The sequence below is a fragment of the Saccopteryx bilineata genome, chromosome 4 (genome assembly GCF_036850765.1).
Source record: "Saccopteryx bilineata isolate mSacBil1 chromosome 4, mSacBil1_pri_phased_curated, whole genome shotgun sequence".
NCBI classification, from domain to species: domain Eukaryota; kingdom Metazoa; phylum Chordata; class Mammalia; order Chiroptera; family Emballonuridae; genus Saccopteryx; species Saccopteryx bilineata.
In genome coordinates this window covers 195,321,984-195,341,035 of record NC_089493.1, presented here as the reverse complement: position 1 = coordinate 195,341,035, position 19,052 = coordinate 195,321,984, and the positions used below count along the sequence as shown (strand labels likewise).

At 47.6% G+C, this 19,052-nt stretch overlaps 2 protein-coding genes across 5 annotated transcripts in view; one reads left to right on the top strand and one right to left on the bottom strand.

The window, feature by feature from the left end:
- Window positions 1-12,091, top strand: part of EIF2AK1 (eukaryotic translation initiation factor 2 alpha kinase 1) — a 41,185-nt gene extending 29,094 nt beyond the window's left edge. Inside the window, exons 12-15 of the mRNA XM_066273369.1 lie at window positions 532-646; window positions 1,230-1,312; window positions 2,203-2,436; window positions 11,037-12,091. Coding sequence (XP_066129466.1) covers window positions 532-646; window positions 1,230-1,312; window positions 2,203-2,436; window positions 11,037-11,168 — 564 coding nt within the window. The 3' untranslated portion in view covers window positions 11,169-12,091. The remainder of the gene's footprint in view (window positions 1-531; window positions 647-1,229; window positions 1,313-2,202; window positions 2,437-11,036) is intronic.
- On the bottom strand, window positions 11,347-19,014 carry AIMP2 (aminoacyl tRNA synthetase complex interacting multifunctional protein 2). Of its 4 annotated transcripts, none has more exons than XM_066273371.1 (4): window positions 18,893-19,014; window positions 15,312-15,518; window positions 13,391-13,622; window positions 11,347-12,616 (listed from the first exon to the last, which is right to left on the bottom strand). In XM_066273371.1, exons 1-4 carry the CDS (start codon window positions 18,905-18,907, stop codon window positions 12,225-12,227), a joined length of 846 nt encoding a protein of 281 aa, XP_066129468.1. In that variant the 5' UTR covers window positions 18,908-19,014; the 3' UTR covers window positions 11,347-12,224. The 4 variants fall into 4 exon arrangements, with proteins under 4 accessions (XP_066129468.1, XP_066129470.1, XP_066129467.1 ...); XM_066273373.1 differs by having other exon boundaries at window positions 15,312-15,623; window positions 18,893-19,010; XM_066273370.1 differs by having other exon boundaries at window positions 18,773-18,907.
- Between the last annotated feature and the right edge of the window lie 38 nt (window positions 19,015-19,052).

Below are 19,052 nucleotides of genomic sequence, written 5' to 3'. Positions count from 1 at the left end.
ATGCTCTGCCCATCCTGGGCGTCGCTATGTTGCGACCAGAGCCACTCTAGCGCCTGAGGCAGAGGCCACAGAGCCATCCCCAGCGCCCGGGCCATCTTTGCTCCAATGGAGCCTTGGCTGCGGGAGGGGAAGAGAGAGACAGAGAGGAAAGCGCGGCGGAGGGGTGGAGAAGCAAATGGGCGCTTCTCCTGTGTGCCCTGGCCGGGAATCGAACCCACTGCTCTGATTTTTAAAAATTATTGATTTGAGAGAGGGGGGGGGAAGAGAGAAACATCGATTTGTTGTTCCACTTATTTATGGATTCATTGGTTGATTCTTGTTTGTGCCCTGACTGGGGATCAAACCTGTAACCTTGGCGTGTTGGGGTGACATTCTCACCAACTGAGTTAGTTACCTGGCCAGGGCCCACTGTTCTGATTTTTAAGTTTTGAGGGGCTACTTGGTCTTGAGCTGAAAACTCTTTAATATCAACATATTTCTATGATTTGTTTTTGAAACAGCAAGGAGCTAACTTGTTTTGTTTGTTTATAGCCCAGAAATATTTTTCTTCATGGCCCCGATCAGCAAGTGAAAATAGGAGACTTCGGTCTGGCCTGCACAGACATCATACACAAGAACACAGACTGGACTAGTAGGAATGGAAAGAGTAAGTGTTTGAGGGTTGTTCTTAATTTTTTTTTTCATTAAAATAAGATAACATTTAAAGAGAATTGTGAAGATTTAATAGCAAAGGTGAGAGATACAGACAAAGGTACCTGTTGTTCCCTTGGGAGCTACAGTGCCCTACTCAGAGCTGGTGTTCTTTATTTGTTTTGTTTTTTTTGTTTGTTTGTTTTGTATTTTTCTGAAGTTGGAAACGGGGAGGCAGTCAGACTCCCGCATGTGCCCTACCAGGATCCACCCAGCATGCCCACCATCACTCTGTTGCAACCAGAGCCATTCTAGCGCCTGAGGCAGAGGCCGCAGAGCCATCCCCAGCGCCCGGGCCAACTTTGCTCCAATGGAGCCTTGGCTGCGGGAGGGGAAGAGAGAGACAGAGAGGAAGGAGAGGGGGAGGGGTGGAGAAGCAGATGGGCACTTCTCCTGTGTGCCCTGGCCGGGAATCAAACCCGGGACTCCTGCACGCCAGGCCAACGCTATACCACTGAGCCAACTGGCCAGGGCCTAGAGCTGGTGTTCTTTAATGTGTTAATACTATAGTGTTTAATATATGGCTTTTCAAATTATAGGAACACCAACACATACTTCCAGAGTGGGGACTTGTCTGTACGCGTCACCCGAACAACTGGAAGGATCTGAGTATGACGCCAAGGTAGTGTTTTCTACTTCTTCCCCTTTTATTGGACTAACTCAGAGTCTTAAGTTCCAACACAGAGGTGTTTTTGTAGATAACAGTTCCGTAGATTATTATGTCAAATGGCCAAAATAGGGACTCATTTTGCCAGTGAGCGTGACTGCATTGCTTTTTAAGCTCCTTGACTATTTCTAAACCCGAGGGTATAAGAAACTGTTTTGGAAATGAGCTTTCCCCTCAGAATGAATGTGCTCATTCACCTCAGGTGCTAGAATTCACAGAAGCCTCTTTTCAGTCGCTCAGTCTTTGGTTTTCAGACTTAAATAATTGCTAAGTAGTGCTCCAGGGCGGTGTGCACTCAAGTCCCTTTAATTCACCTTGTTTCTGGGAGGCATGCTAAATAAGTTCTTTTTTCAAAATAAAGCCTAGGCAATTTTCTTCCTTTTAATGAATCCTTAACTTTTTTGGGACTGGGGAAGAGCTGTCAGGAAACTGGCAGGACCGTGCCTGAATCCCTTTGTAGTTGAGACCTTCCTAAAGGAGAAGCAGCACAGGTTTTCTGCTGAGCTCTTTAGAGTTGACGGAGACTGCTTACTGAGAGCACAGGAGAGGTGGGCCTGGAGGAGGCCCGGGACACCTGTGACCTGCTGGGGCTGGCCCCGGGCAGGAGCTCATGCCTGTATTTGCTGTGCCACGCCCCAGTCTTCAAGGCGTGGAGTCGAGTGTGTGGTAGAGACTGCTGTGGCAATGACATCGTCCCTGGCCATCGGATGAGCCCACTCTGCTCCTTTGTTGGAGAGACCACACAGTGTCCCCTAGAAACCCCCTCGCGAGAGGGAGGTGCACCAACACAGGTCTGCTATGCTCGCTTTGTGTCTCATCACTGAATTCCCCTCCCCCTCTTCCAGTCCGACATGTACAGCTTGGGGGTGATCCTGCTGGAGCTCTTCCAGCCATTTGGAACAGAGATGGAGCGGGCCCAGGTTCTAACAGGTCTGAGAGCTGGTCGGACCCCCGAGTCCCTCGGGAAAAAGTATCCCCTGCAAGCCAAGTGTATCCAGCAGTTGACCAGACGGAACGCGTCCCAAAGGCCGTCTGCGGTGCAGCTGCTGCAGAGCGAACTGTTCCAGAATTCCGGAAGTGTATGTATAGTTTTGTTTGGTTTTTGTAGTGCTGGGGAAAATGGGTGGCTCAGAATTTGTTTAAATTGTAAATCCTATCTCATGAAGAACAGTAGAGCTTAGAATAAGATTTGTGGAATGAAAATATTTGAACTCATTCTAACTGCCAGCTCTGAAAACTGCAACGAAAGGCCCCAGTTTCTAACCTCATCTCGCTTGGCCGAAAGGTTTTAGTTTTCCTTTGCAACTATGGTGAATGTTTCAGAAATGATTGTAGCGTGCCTACTAATGGACAGGGACACACACCGAAGGCACAAGACAAAAGACAGCAGGGATTTTGGGGAGCAGGGCAGGGGTGGCAGAGACCACCTGAAACTGCGTGCTGTGGTGTGGTGTGGCCCCCGGCAGCCTGACCCCTTCCTCCCTCCTGACACGTTGGAGTGCTTGCACAGTCTCCAGTCTGCAGATACCAGCAACGTGACTCCTCCATTCTGTTCCTTGAGGAACTTTCTAAGAGTTAAAAGCTTGACTGAAAGATTTGTCCACAGATCCTGTAGTAGTACTTTGCTACTCATTGTGTGGTCCTCAGACCAGCAGCATCAGCATTTTCTGGGGACTTACTAGAAATGCAGGATCTGGCCCTGGCTCAGTGGATAGAAGGTCAGCCCAGCGTATGGATGTCCCAGGTTCAATCCCCGGTCAGGGCACACAGGAGTAGTGACCATCTGCTTCTCTCCCCCTTCTTCTCCTCCTTCTCCTTCCCCTTCTCTCCCCCTTCTCCCCCTTTTCCCATTACTGCAGCCCATGGCTTGATTGGTTCGAGCGTGGCCCAGGCGCTAATAGCTTGGTTGGTCCAAGGGCATCAGCCTTAGGCACTAAATATAGTGGTACTCTAGTGAGCCAGGTACTGTTGCTGGGGAAATCCTAGTTGGGGCACATGCCGGAGTCTGCCTATCTCCCTACCTCCCCTTTTTTAAAAAAAAAAGCCGGATCTTCGGCTCCACCCAGACCTAAGTCAGATCTGCCTTTACAAGACCCCCAGTGATTAAGTACAGCCTGACACTGCATGAGTGCAGTGGTTCTCAGACTCTCTCCAGACTAATAGCATTAAGTCACTGGAACCTGATAGAATTCTCAGGCACTCCCTTTACCGTAAAATCGGGGGTGGGGGTGGGGGAGAGGAGGTAGAAGGGCAGTTATCTGAGCTTTAATAGTCCCTTGAAGTTATTCCAGTGCCTACTAATTGGGGAATCTCTTGCAGTAACTGTTAATTTATCTCTTCTATTTAAGGCTTATTAATTTTCAAGGGTTTTTACTAGCTTGAATAATAAACAGTAGGTCGAGTGCTCTTCTGTATCTGAAACAATGGCAGATGTGGTTATTAAATGATCTCAGATGGAAGGCATCCTCTAACTCCCAGTTAAGGTAGCTATTAGAGACCAGTTATTTGGTATTTATGGTATGGATTTCTCCTGTCTCACAGATTTTTAAAAAAATAACCTCTATATACCTGTTTGTGTAAAGGCAGGCAGCCCTTGCTCTGCATGGTTGAGTAAGACTGTAAAAATGACTGTAATGCCCTGGCCGGTTGGCTCAGCGGTAGAGCGTCGGCCTAGCGTGCGGAGGACCCGGGTTCGATTCCCGGCCAGGGCACACAGGAGAAGCGCCCATTTGCTTCTCCACCCCTCCGCCGCGCTTTCCTCTCTGTCTCTCTCTTCCCCTCCCGCAGCCAAGGCTCCATTGGAGCAAAGATGGCCCGGGCGCTGGGGATGGCTCTGTGGCCTCTTCCTCAGGTGCTAGAGTGGCTCTGGTCGCAACATGGCGACGCCCAGGATAGGCAGAGCATCGCCCCCTGGTGGGCAGAGCGTCGCCCCTGGTGGGCGTGCCGGGTGGATCCCGGTCGGGCGCATGCGGGAGTCTGTCTGACTGTCTCTCCCCGTTTCCAGCTTCAGAAAAAAGTGAAAAAAAAAAAAAAATGACTGTAATAACCAGTGGGGAAAGTTGATTATTCCATGACCTTAAAAATGTTTATCAGGCTCTGGCTAGGTGGCTCAGTTGGGTAGAGCATTGTCATGATATACAAAGGTTGTGGGTTTGATCCCCAGTCAGGGAAAATACAGGAACAGAGTGATGTTTCTGTCTATCACTCCCTCTCTTTCTCTCTAAAATCAATAAGCAAAAATTTTAAAATTGTTTATTTATCAAAGCATTAAAACTCTTGTCAATTACAGAGCATGGAAATGAGGGGAAAAAAGAAAAAAATTAAAATTGCTCTTGCCAGATGACTCAGGTGGTTAGAGCTTCGTTTGCAAAGTGCAAAGGATGTTGGCTTAATTCCTGGACAGGGCACACATAGGAACAGATGGATGTTCCTGTCTCTCTCTCCTTTCTTCTCTCGAAAATCAATAAAGAAACCCCCCTAAAACCTGAAACTAAACTAATATTTAGTGCAATATAATTGAGAATGTTTCCAGAGCAGTTTGAACAGTGCCTGCCTTCACCTTGTTCCGAAACTTAGGGCGGGTAAGCGTTTCTTTAATGCCCTGGTGAGTTAAGCTCCTTCCTAAGTCAGCTTCCAGCATCATCTCTCTTGCACTTTCAGTGTTGTGAAGTATCTCCGAGAGTTCCTTCAATATGAAGTTTCTGCTGGTGTCACCTATCTGGGACAGCACCACGTTTCTCCTCCCTTTGTTGACAAGTCCCTTGACTTGGTCCCGTGGCTGCAGCTGCCTACCTCGTCTGTCTAGCAGGATCAGCTGTTTCTTCTGTGACACCTTCAAGTCAATTGGGTTCTCACTCCCAGCATTACTTTTTAATTTTTTTTTGTATTTTTCTTAAGTGAGAAGTGGGGAGGCAGACTCCCACATACGCCCAACCGGGATCTACCCTGCATGCTGATTGGGGGGTGATGCTCTGCCCATCTGGGGCATTGCTCCATTGCAACCAGAGCCATTCTAGTGCCTGAGGTGGAGGCCACGGAGCCGTCCTCAGTGCCCGGGCCAATTTTGCTCCAATGGAGCCTTGGCTGCGGGAGGGGGAGAGAGAGAGAGGAAGGAGAAGGGGAGGGGTGGAGAAGCAGATGGGCGCTTCTCCTGTGTGCCCTGGCCGGGAATTGAACCTGGGACTTCCACATGCCGGTGGACCGGCTTTGGCTTCCTAGCATTACTTTTCATGAGGTTGCTGCACTTCCATCTTTGTCGTTTCCTCTTTCAGTTGTCCTTTTTTTTTTTTTCATTTTTTTTTTTTTTTTCATTTTTTCATTTTTCTGAAGCTGGAAACGGGGAGAGACAGTCAGACAGACTCCCGCATGCACCCGACCGGGATCCACCCGGCACGCCCACCAGGGGCGACGCTCTGCCCACCAGGGGGCGATGCTCTGCCCATCCTGGGTGTCGCCATATTGCGACCAGAGCCACTCTAGCGCCTGAGGCAGAGGCCACAGAGCCATCCCCAGCGCCCGGGCCATCTCTGCTCCAATGGAGCCTTGGCTGCGGGAGGGGAAGAGAGAGACAGAGAGGAAAACGCGGCGGAGGGGTGGAGAAGCAAATGGGTGCTTCTCCTGTGTGCCCTGGCTGGGAATCGAACTCGGGTCCTCCGCACGCTAGGCCGACGCTCTACCGCTGCTTTTTTTTTTTTTTTTTTTTTTTTTTTTTTTTTTTTTAATGTCAATTGGGTCTATCACTGGAGATGGAGGCAGCACGGCTACACACATGGCGTGTGTGTGAACTAACAGGGGCACTGGGACTAACTGACCAACTTACACACATGGCGTGTGTGTGAACTAACAGGGGCACTGGGACTAACCGACCAACTTACACACATGGCGTGTGTGTGAACTAACAGGGGCACTGGGACTAACTGACCAACTTACACACATGGCCTGTGTGTGTGAACTAACAGGGGCACTGGGACTAACTGACCAACTTACACACATGGCCTGTGTGTGTGAACTAACAGGGGCACTGGGACTAACTGACCAACTTACACACATGGCCTGTGTGTGAACTAACAGGGGCACTGGGACTAACCAACTTACACACATGGCCTGTGTGTGTGAACTAACAGGGGCACTGGGACTAACTGACCAACTTACACACATGGCCTGTGTGTGTGAACTAACAGGGGCACTGGGACTAACTGACCAACTTACACACATGGCCTGTGTGTGTGAACTAACAGGGGCACTGGGACTAACTGACCAACTTACACACATGGCCTGTGTGTGAACTAACAGGGGCACTGGGACTAACTGACCAAGTTACACACATGGCCTGTGTGTGAACTAACAGGGGCACTGGGACTAACTGACCAACTTACACACATGGCGTGTGTGTGAACTAACAGGGGCACTGGGACTAACCGACCAACTTACACACATGGCGTGTGTGTGAACTAACAGGGGCACTGGGACTAACCGACCAACTTACACACATGGCGTGTGTGTGAACTAACAGGGGCACTGGGACTAACTGACCAACTTACACACATGGCCTGTGTGTGTGAACTAACAGGGGCACTGGGACTAACTGACCAACTTACACACATGGCCTGTGTGTGTGAACTAACAGGGGCACTGGGACTAACTGACCAACTTACACACATGGCCTGTGTGTGTGAACTAACAGGTACACTGGGACTAACCGACCAACTTACACACATGGCCTGTGTGTGAACTAACAGGGGCACTGGGACTAACTGACCAACTTACACACATGGCGTGTGTGTGAACTAACAGGGGCACTGGGACTAACTGACCAACTTACACACATGGCCTGTTGTGTGTGAACTAACAGGGGCACTGGGACTAACCGACCAACTTACACACATGGCCTGTGTGTGAACTAACAGGGGCACTGGGACTAACTGACCAACTTACACACATGGCGTGTGTGTGTGAACTAACAGGTACACTGGGACTAACTGACCAACTTACACACATGGCCTGTGTGTGTGAACTAACAGATACACTGGGACTAACTGACCAACTTACACACATGGCGTGTGTGTGAACTAACAGGGGCACTGGGACTAACTGACCAACTTACACACATGGCCTGTGTGTGAACTAACAGGTACACTGGGACTAACCGACCAACTTACACACATGGCCTGTGTGTGAACTAACAGGGGCACTGGGACTAACCGACCAACTTACACACATGGCGTGTGTGTGAACTAACAGGGGCACTGGGACTAACTGACCAACTTACACACATGGCCTGTGTGTGAACTAACAGGGGCACTGGGACTAACTGACCAACTTACACACATGGCCTGTGTGTGAACTAACAGGGGCACTGGGACTAACTGACCAACTTACACACATGGCCTGTGTGTGTGAACTAACAGGGGCACTGGGACTAACTGACCAACTTACACACATGGCCTGTGTGTGTGAACTAACAGGGGCACTGGGACTAACTGACCAACTTACACACATGGCCTGTGTGTGTGAACTAACAGGGGCACTGGGACTAACTGACCAAGTTACACACATGGCCTGTGTGTGAACTAACAGGGGCACTGGGACTAACTGACCAACTTACACACATGGCATGTGTGTGAACTAACAGGGGCACTGGGACTAACCGACCAACTTACACACATGGCGTGTGTGTGAACTAACAGGGGCACTGGGACTAACCGACCAACTTACACACATGGCCTGTGTGTGTGAACTAACAGGGGCACTGGGACTAACCGACCAACTTACACACATGGCGTGTGTGTGAACTAACAGGGGCACTGGGACTAACTGACCAACTTACACACATGGCCTGTGTGTGTGAACTAACAGGGGCACTGGGACTAACTGACCAACTTACACACATGGCCTGTGTGTGTGAACTAACAGGGGCACTGGGACTAACTGACCAACTTACACACATGGCCTGTGTGTGTGAACTAACAGGGGCACTGGGACTAACTGACCAACTTACACACATGGCCTGTGTGTGAACTAACAGGGGCACTGGGACTAACTGACCAACTTACACGCATGGCGTGTGTGTGAACTAACAGGGGCACTGGGACTAACCGACCAACTTACACACATGGCCTGTGTGTGTGAACTAACAGGTACACTGGGACTAACTGACCAACTTACACACATGGCCTGTGTGTGAACTAACAGGGGCACTGGGACTAACTGACCAACTTACACACATGGCATGTGTGTGAACTAACAGGGGCACTGGGACTAACTGACCAACTTACACACATGGCCTGTGTGTGTGAACTAACAGGGGCACTGGGACTAACTGACCAACTTACACACATGGCCTGTGTGTGAACTAACAGGTACACTGGGACTAACCGACCAACTTACACACATGGCCTGTGTGTGTGAACTAACAGGTACACTGGGACTAACTGACCAACTTACACACATGGCCTGTGTGTGAACTAACAGGGGCACTGGGACTAACTGACCAACTTACACACATGGCGTGTGTGTGAACTAACAGGGGCACTGGGACTAACCGACCAACTTACACACATGGCCTGTGTGTGTGAACTAACAGGTACACTGGGACTAACTGACCAACTTACACACATGGCCTGTGTGTGAACTAACAGGGGCACTGGGACTAACTGACCAACTTACACACATGGCCTGTGTGTGAACTAACAGGTACACTGGGACTAACCGACCAACTTACACACATGGCCTGTGTGTGTGAACTAACAGGGGCACTGGGACTAACTGACCAACTTACACACATGGCCTGTGTGTGAACTAACAGGGGCACTGGGACTAACCGACCAACTTACACACATGGCCTGTGTGTGAACTAACAGGTACACTGGGACTAACTGACCAAGTTACACACATGGCCTGTGTGTGTGAACTAACAGGGGCACTGGGACTAACTGACCAACTTACACACATGGCCTGTTGTGTGTGAACTAACAGGGGCACTGGGACTAACTGACCAACTTACACACATGGCCTGTGTGTGTGAACTAACAGGGGCACTGGGACTAACTGACCAACTTACACACATGGCCTGTGTGTGTGAACTAACAGGGGCACTGGGACTAACTGACCAACTTACACACATGGCCTGTGTGTGAACTAACAGGGGCACTGGGACTAACTGACCAACTTACACACATGGCGTGTGTGTGAACTAACAGGGGCACTGGGACTAACTGACCAACTTACACACATGGCCTGTGTGTGTGAACTAACAGGAGCACTGGGACTAACTGACCAACTTACACACATGGCCTGTGTGTGAACTAACGGGCACTGGGACTAACTGACCAACTTACACACATGGCGTGTGTGTGAACTAACAGGGGCACTGGGACTAACTGACCAACTTACACACATGGCCTGTTGTGTGTGAACTAACAGGGGCACTGGGACTAACTGACCAACTTACACACATGGCCTGTGTGTGTGAACTAACAGGGGCACTGGGACTAACTGACCAACTTACACACATGGCCTGTGTGTGAACTAACAGGGGCACTGGGACTAACTGACCAACTTACACACATGGCCTGTGTGTGTGAACTAACAGGGGCACTGGGACTAACTGACCAACTTACACACATGGCCTGTGTGTGTGAACTAACAGGGGCACTGGGACTAACTGACCAACTTACACACATGGCCTGTGTGTGAACTAACAGGGGCACTGGGACTAACTGACCAACTTACACACATGGTGTGTGTGTGAACTAACAGGGGCACTGGGACTAACCGACCAACTTACACACATGGTGTGTGTGTGAACTAACAGGGGCACTGGGACTAACTGACCAACTTACACACATGGCGTGTGTGTGAACTAACAGGGGCACTGGGACTAACTGACCAACTTACACACATGGCCTGTGTGTGTGAACTAACAGGGGCACTGGGACTAACTGACCAACTTACACACATGGCCTGTGTGTGTGAACTAACAGGGGCACTGGGACTAACTGACCAACTTACACACATGGCCTGTGTGTGAACTAACAGGGGCACTGGGACTAACTGACCAACTTACACACATGGTGTGTGTGTGAACTAACAGGGGCACTGGGACTAACCGACCAACTTACACACATGGTGTGTGTGTGAACTAACAGGGGCACTGGGACTAACTGACCAACTTACACACATGGCGTGTGTGTGAACTAACAGGTACACTGGGACTAACTGACCAACTTACACACATGGCGTGTGTGTGAACTAACAGGGGCACTGGGACTAACCGACCAACTTCCAGTGATGACTGGTCCAGACCAGGATGTATACCCATTTAAAAAAAAATTACTGATTTTAGAGAAACCTTGATTTATTGGTCCACTTATTTATGTATTATCTTTTTTTTTTAAAATTTGTTGATTCTTGTATGTTCTGTGACTGGGGATTGAACCCGCAACCTTGGCATATCAAGAGGGTGCTCTAACCGAGTGCGCTGTCAGGCCAGGACTGTTCTTTAGCATTTACAATAGCATCGCAGTAACTGGCACATGAACCACGTTGCTGGATGACTGGCCTCATTTCACTAAACTGATCACTGAGATCCATGTGTGCATGGGCTGTGCAAAAGTGAGGCACTTTGTATTTTAAAGGAAATAAAACCCATTTTAATGGGGCTTAAATTTTCTTATTTCAGGTTAATCTCCCCCTGCAGATGAAGATAATAGAGCAAGAAAAAGAAATTGAAGAACTAAAGAAGCAACTGAGACTCCTTTCTCAAGACAAAAGGGCTAAGGATGACATGAAAAATGGGGGTGTTCCTGTCTAGCTTACTTTGGCTCTAGCAATGTGAACACGAACTTCACCTCTTTAAGCTAAAGTCAACTGGAATGTAGTTTTGATCTTTCTTAGGGTATTGATGGTGTAATACTTAGTTGTAGTCAATAAGCTTGTATATGACTTACTGAGGTTGTGAAAATATCCCCAACTGCTTTTTCCTTAAGTAGCTCTTTCCTGATCTAGCATTCTGAATTTGATACTCTAAACCAGCGGTTTTCAACCTGTGGGTCGCGACCCTGGCGGGGGTCGAACGACCAAAACACAGGGGTTGCCTAAAGCCATCAGAAAATATGTATTTTCCGTTCAACCCCCGCCGGGGTCACTACCCACAGGTTGAGAACCGCTGCTCTAAACAACTTATTTTGTTCTCCCTGAATCTCTTAAGATGACTGTCTCGTCTCTCAGACTAAGTTTAGACATCGTCCTGTATTCTTTTGAATTCCACCTGTTGACCACCAAATCTCCGCTGCAGACAAGCTGGACTAGTGGTGGCTTTGATAGCTGCCATTTTTCTGACCCTTTAATGGGCTGCTGGGTAACTGCCGGAAGCTGCTACTGCCTCAGTTCACGCCCTGGCATAAAAGCCTCTGCTGCCTCCAAGATAAAATTTCAACTTCTTAGCAGCGTTCATTGTCCGGCCCACTTCTGTTGTCATTGCCTTCACCTTGGCATCATGATGCCCTTTCAGAGCTCTGGACCTCTTGCCCTGAAATGATCTCAAAGCAGCTCCGATGCCAGTGTCCCTGCACTGTTCCCACCGTCTTCTCCACAGCACCTGACTCCTACATTCCTCAGGGGCAATATATGTTCACCTCTGAACCCAAAAGGAGCCTGCCTCATAGCTGGCAGCTATCATGGTATATTGCACATGATGTTGCCCTAAATTTTAAATAAAATGAAAACCACAAATTATATGGTGCTTTTATTGATACTCGGCAAATGGCTTAAATACAGACTCTGATTTTAGTGCAGTCCCTTTACCAAGAACAGGCATGAAACGGCACCGTTCTTACAATCTAAACCCTTTAAAACCAGCTCCCAAGATTCACTTGAGGAGAGTGAGAGCAGTGCTGAAAGGGGCCAGGTTTTCACAGGCCCTCAGCCACTTCTGAACGTTGGCCGGCACTGGCACACTGCTGCTGCCTCCCATCTGCTGGATCACAGACCAGAGCACGACGTCAGCCACGGTGAGTTCGTTCCCCACAAGCCAGGGGCTCTTCCCAAGAGCAGAATTCATGGAGCAAAACACGGCAGCTTTTTCTTTATTGCTTCCTTCTTTTAACTGAAACATAGCTGTGTCTACCCAGCGATCTATGAGGGTTAGATTGACTGCATTATGCTTCTGGCCAAACAGAGAGAACAAGAAACGTGCAATGTTCCCCTCTCCTTCAATGGGACACATCTTCTGGACGCTGAACTTCATCTGAGTCTTTGGCACTGAAAGAAAAACACCCCATGTGACCTCAACAGGAGCAGCACCTGGAGCAAGTACTTGAGGATGCGGGGAGGGGATTCACTCACCATGAACTGGTGGCAAGGGAAAGTGTTTTGAAAAAGAAGACCACATTTTTAGGTGTAATATCCAAGAATGAAGACTATATGTTAAGAAAGTAACCATGTTGGTCCTTGATTACGACAGTTTTCAAGCTAGAGGGACTTCAGATTGAGCATCTACTCCAACCAGTGTCTATGGATTTGCAGGATGAGGACTGGAAACCAGGAGACCCCTCTCCCCGGTCAGACTCTGCACCCTCCCAGTCCGTTCATGTGCAGCTGAGGGATGAATGACATTAACTCACTTCCCTCTGTAACTGTAACCAGGGGAGGCACTCTTCAGTGGGATAAAGAAAAAACGATACTCTATCCTTTTATGGCCATTTGAAAATATAAATATCAGTGTCCCCATAATATGTTTTGGAATGTGACGGCAAGGTGGCTATGACAGCTGCTACTCCCCTGCTCTGGCTAGTTAGGGTCTCCCCTATAACTGTGCTGTCCCTCAGAGACCCTGAGCCTCTCGGAGGACGGAGGACGTTTTTGGCTAAGGATTCATCTGTGCTCTTACAGAGTCTGAGCCAACAGCACATAGCGGAAGAGTCCGTACAGCTGAAGAACGTTGCCGTCCTATTCCCTGCTGCCTCTTACTCAAGTCATGGTGCACATTTCATTCCATAGGAAGGGAGTCAAACTTGGTTGGTCCACTCTACTTACCATTCTTCCAAATTAGAGTAAAACCCAACTGGTATTCGTGACGGGGCTGATTTTTAGTCTGCTCGCCAAAGCACCTGAGAAGATTTTCGGGCACGTTCTTGACTGCTGAGTGCATGTGAACGGTGGACAGGACCTTGTAGTGGTTGCAGAGCAGCTGGTGCAGCACAAGCAGGGAGAGTGGAGGCGAGGCGGGGTCTGCGTTGATCACAATGTCCTTCAGAGCCCCGTAGTCCTGGGGAGAAAACCCAAACACAGCCAGCGATAGTAACAGCAATCTGAGTGTGTGTACTTGTGCCAGGAGCTATTCTTAGAAACTACAGCCCACGAAGAGTGTGCTACCATTATCCCACCTCACAGCTGAAAAAATGAGTCCTGGGAGATGAGTGACTTATCTAGGGTCACTCAGCTCAGTGAGAAGTGGGGCTGAGCTGATGCCAGCCCCTCTGCGCCTACACTGCTGGCTCCTGACAAAAAGTTGACTACTCTCAAATTAGTAAAACAGTGTGTTAGGAGTGAAACTTCTATTTGTCTCTTAACAAAAACAAATCGCATGCAGTCATAGTTGGCCTTCTGCACCTTCAGATTCAACCAACTGGGGCTTGAAAACTTTTTGATCTGTGGTTCGGAATCTGCAGATACGGCAGGCCCACTATATGCCTTGTTCTATATCATTTTCTGTAAAGGACTTGAGCATTCATGAATTTTGGAATCCAAGGAGGATTGTGAAACAAGTCCCCCATGGATGTCGAGGGATGACTATATAATCCATTTACCATATCTTTCTAACATGACCATCTGACAGTATCTAGTTTCTACATCAAGTTGTGTTTGTGTTCTATGTCAGTGAGGACTTTTGAAAAAGGATGTTGGCTCAAAATACCATTGATGATAGGAGGTGGGAAGAGTCAAAACAATTAGGTGTTAAAGTGCAAAAATATCTTGCCTTTTTAGATGCAGGCTTTATTTTTATATACTCACTGTAATTAGGAATAAACTCATAGAACACATGAAGGCCAAACTCCCTGGCTCTCTGGACATAGCCTACCACAAATCTGGCCTCTGGTCTTGTGCTCCTGACTGATACCCTTCACTTGAGCTATGATGAATGCTTTGCAGCTGTCACTGTGCCTTCTGAGGCATGTGCTATGAGGAGCCTTCCCAGCACCCCGAGACTGGCACAGCTGTGCATGGTCACTAACTCATAAGCTAGACTGACTCCTTGCAGGCCCGGCTGGGTCTCACTGGTGCCTCTGCATGCAAGCATGCACTGGGTTTTAAAGGGACATATGCGTGGAGGTACCAAGGTTACCAAAAACTGAGCCTTGGGCCAGACACTATAATACCGCCTCCATTTTTCAGATCCATTTCTGTCACCAATTCTAGAGGAGGGTATTGCCAGAGAAGATTCTTTTGCACCCTCCAACAAATAATGCTTGCAATAAGACATTCTGGCTTTGCTCGTTAGAGTACACCCTAAATTAGCTGAAGATTGTAGATTGGTCCATACAAGTGGCTGGTACAGGACTGGTGGGGTTTCTGTGCCTGTGCAGCCAGAGCCCTGAAACCCAGGCTACTCCTGGGAAGCCCTAAGCAGATGGTGTAGGATCTGTTTCTCTAAGGCCCAGGCTGACAGAATGTGGCCTGCGATGGGGAGGAGCTTTACCCCGACTCCCTTCTCTGCCTGGGAGCCTCTGCTCTTCTGCACTGGGTCTGAGAAGCCAGGAAGCGGCTTTAGACTTGGCTTTACCTTCACTCCTAGTTCACGAACCTGCCTGTGCAAAGGTGCTATCACGTAGGGGAGAAAAAGAACGTGTTCTTTGTGCCACCTCTGAGAACTAGCAAGTCAAGGCTTCTTCATTCATGAGCACAATCTTCTGGCACTGACAACCTCGCATGCTGATGCAGCTTTAAATGAACTCACCTTTCCAAGTACTGAATTTAAGTCCAGTGCACTGGTGGATAATGCAGTGGGCTCCTGGGCTTGGATTATATTGGACACGTCCAAGTCCGCATCTGGCGTCTGAATCATCTTGGAGAGGCCATCGACTACAGCTTTCAGTTCGTACAGACGTTTTAAAATATTATCTTGGTGGGACTCAAGAGCTTGAAGAGATGGGTCCGACTCTCCCTAAGCAAACCAACACCAGCGTGTTCATTTCCCCTAACAGCAAAGCGGTCTGCTTCATGTCATCACTTGTCTTCTACTGAGTTCCAGACTCATCCAACCTCCCACCTTTTAAAAGGCATAAAAACAAAGTAGCACAGTCATCTCGTTACACTTGACTGAAGGCCACTTTGAAATTGTATAACTCTAATTTCTGGTAATTCAGTCTAAGAACAGGATACAAAAAGAATACAAATTGTTCTTCATTCCAAAACACTGCTTAAATAGGAAAAGGTGGTGGTAGGGGCTGTGAAAATGTAACTCAAATAATAATAATAAGGAAATATAGTGGTACCTTGAGATACGAACAGACCAACATACGAAGTGTGTGTTTTTAAGATACAAGCTGCTACTTGGTCCATATTTTTGTTTGAGATCCGAGTGAAATTCTGAGATACGAGTTGTGATTTTTTGTGGTTTCATTTTAAGAAAAGTGCAGTTTTAGTTTTGTTTAAAGTAAAGAAAATGCAGTTTTAGTTTACATTTAGTGTTAAGAAAATCCAGTTTTAGTTTGCATGTCCATAGTGCCTACATCCCTTCCTCCTTCCCTCCCCCTCCGCCATTCACCTCTGTTAGCTGCACTTGTCTGTCTCCAATGTAAGAATACAGTACTATATAACACTTTTTGTTCTTTTCATATATTTGTTATGCATTGGTAATGTATACATGTGTGTTTCTTAATAAAAAACATCTTTTTTTCATAATTTAGGATGGTTTAGGGATGTTTCACAAGGCTAGAACAGATTAAATCTATTTCAGTTATTTTAAATGGGAGAAATTTGTTTGATAATATGAGTTGACTGACTTACAAGCTCAGTTACAACAGAATGAATTAAATTTGTATCTCAAGGTACCACCTTAGAGAGCACACATAGGTTTTAAAAAAAAGTCTTTTGGCTTGGAAGTCTGTCATGGAGGTCAATCAATTCTCCTTATCATTCATTCCCAGGGCAGTCCTGGCACTCTCACGTTAGAATCATCTAGAACTTTTCACTGCTGACATGTAGCACTTTATAAATATGGAATGCTTACATTTTTCATTTATTGAATCTCTGCATCTTTCTTGCCTGGTATAATGACTGGTATACATTAAGTTACCAATGTTTATAATAGATCTCAAGTCAATATAGATCTACCTTATAAAATAATATCAAGAAATCTCCCAATACAGTCACATCATACAACCTATTTCCAGATTCATAAGACTTTATAATCAACAGTCCACTTTGAGTTGAGAAAATAAAACACGAACAAAATGCTGACAATTAGAACAGTCAAGACTACAGCAATGACCCTGAGTTTATTTTAAATATGTACTCATGATACAAGGTGAAAGTAGGAGTACTAGCTCACATATATGCGCTAAATTTAATGTTCTTGGGAACATTTTTCCTCCCTTAGTCACTCCTAACAATGCCCTTTCCTGCTGATCCAGTTCATCACTAGGTGCTGTCAATTTTCTGGAATTTACTTGTTTCTACGCATGTCAGCGTCCACTAGTGCTGCCCAATTCCAAGAGGCTGTTTTTTCACCTGGCCTGCTTCCACTGGTCACCTTGCACCCATTCTGGTCTACTCCTCTAATCCATCCATAGATGGCAGCTAGAGAGATGAAAACAAATGCAGATCCTGTCACCTCCTTGGCGCTAACCTCCTAGGCTTAAAAAGCAAATCCCTTAACTGGGCTTGTTCAATAGCTTATGTATCATTTGTCCTCTGGCTGCCTCCTCTCAGGTAATTCTCCCCTGCTCTGCTTCTAGCCATACAGTCCTTCGCATTCCTAAAACACATCATGCTGCCAGTGACCACAGGACTTTTAATCATCCTGTTCCCTCCATCTGCACCTTTCTCCCATCTTCTCTTGTTTGCTTAACTCCTTTACCTTAGAGCTGAATCAGCACCTTCCAACCTCTCCTTGCCTGCTGCTCTTGTTTAATATAAAACAGCAAAATAGAAGATGACTGACTTTTGGGTGAAACAAAGAACAGTAAAGAGTTCACTGTGCCATTTAAACAGGTGCTGACCAGAAATAAGTATGGATGCCCGGTGAGTGCTACTACATATGCAACAACCTCATGTTATTCAAAGACGGTCTTCCGGTGTAGTATTTCCCATCTCTTAACCAGCCTGTATCTGTGCATTGCTTATGCACAATCTTATTCATTTCTACTAATGGCAGTAGGGTCCCTGCTGAGTCAGGGTGAAGAAGCACTACATGATGCAAAAGCCATCAATACATTTGAACACTTGAATGAGGAACCGGGCCTGTGATTGAGAGCCCCAGCTCAGCGGGATCTAACATCTTGATCTGAGGAATGAGGAAATGCTCAAATCTGCTTTACCTATTAGCCTTTTAATGTAGGTCTGTTTTTTCCTTTTTTCAGACTAGACTGCGACTTGGCATATTGTGTTTCTCATTTGTTTCACGTATATTTAGAAGTTTATTCTTTGTGTAGCTCTCTTCATGCTGGATTTCTAATGATCTGTCTATCCACACTGCCATCATCTGCTACAGAAGAGGAGCTGTGTGAGTTCTAAGATAGAGGCATTTGGATACACTGCTGGTGACAGCATAGATTAGCATAACCGCTTTGGAAAGCAATTTATCTAGTACTTGAGTTGCAGACAGACCTGCCCGCTGAGTTAGCAATTCCATCCCTAGTAAATACCCTATGCCTGCTCGTTCACAAAAACATTCACTACAGAATGAAGTAGCTCACAACGGAAAACCAGCCGACATCCGTGAGCAGTGGAAAGGGCAAACTGTGGGGTGCCTGTCCCGTGTTGGGACAGCAGACTGCAAGAGGGCGAATACATCATTTCATGTAGCAGGGCGAGTCCCGAAATATCTAGAAGCGCCAGCCAAATACAAGACACAGACTGTATGCTTCCATCACTTCCACACATTGTTTAGGGATGCATCCTTAGGTAACTAAGACATGATCAAGGAAATCAGGCCATTTGGGGTAGTTTAGGTGGGGCACTGACAACGTGTGTTAACCTGGGTGGTGGTGACACTAGAGTTCGCATTATTCTTAAAACGGGCATTTACGTTCTATTCCCTTTTCTGTGGGTAAAATTTCCGAATAAAAAAGTTTAGCCACAAACGGAAAATGAAGAGAGATACACGACCGTAGCCCTACCCACCAACCCCACCGGCCAGGCCTCAGCGCCTGCGTATTGGGCGGGAGGGAGGCCTTGGCGCCTGCGCACACCTACCTGCACGTAATTCGCGTTCCGCGTTGGGCTGCTGGTCCTGCTGTGCACGTTGGGGAGCCGGTACATGCAGGTGGGAAGCTCTACACGGAGAGGGGCAGCGCCCCCGTGATAGGGCTTTACCTGGTACATCGGCATCGTGGGAACCACACGAGGGAAGGTGGCGGGTGAGGGACACCAACGCCCCTAAACCGTCCAAGACCGCCACGAATGACAGCCACTCCTTTCTGACCCGGCGGCCGGCGTTCGGGGAAGTGCCTGCTGCAATTCCTGTGCTCTAGTT

Coding starts and splice junctions, on each gene's coding strand:
- AIMP2 (XM_066273370.1), bottom strand. CDS start 18,907: ATGCCGATGTACCAGGTAAAGCCCTATCACGGGGGCGCTGCCCCTCTC. Junction 13,623..15,311: donor TAAATTCAGTACTTGGAAAG/GTGAGTTCATTT, acceptor TTTTCTCCCCAG/GACTACGGGGCTCTGAAGGA. Junction 12,617..13,390: donor TACTCTAATTTGGAAGAATG/GTAAGTAGAGTG, acceptor TTTTTCTTTCAG/TGCCAAAGACTCAGATGAAG.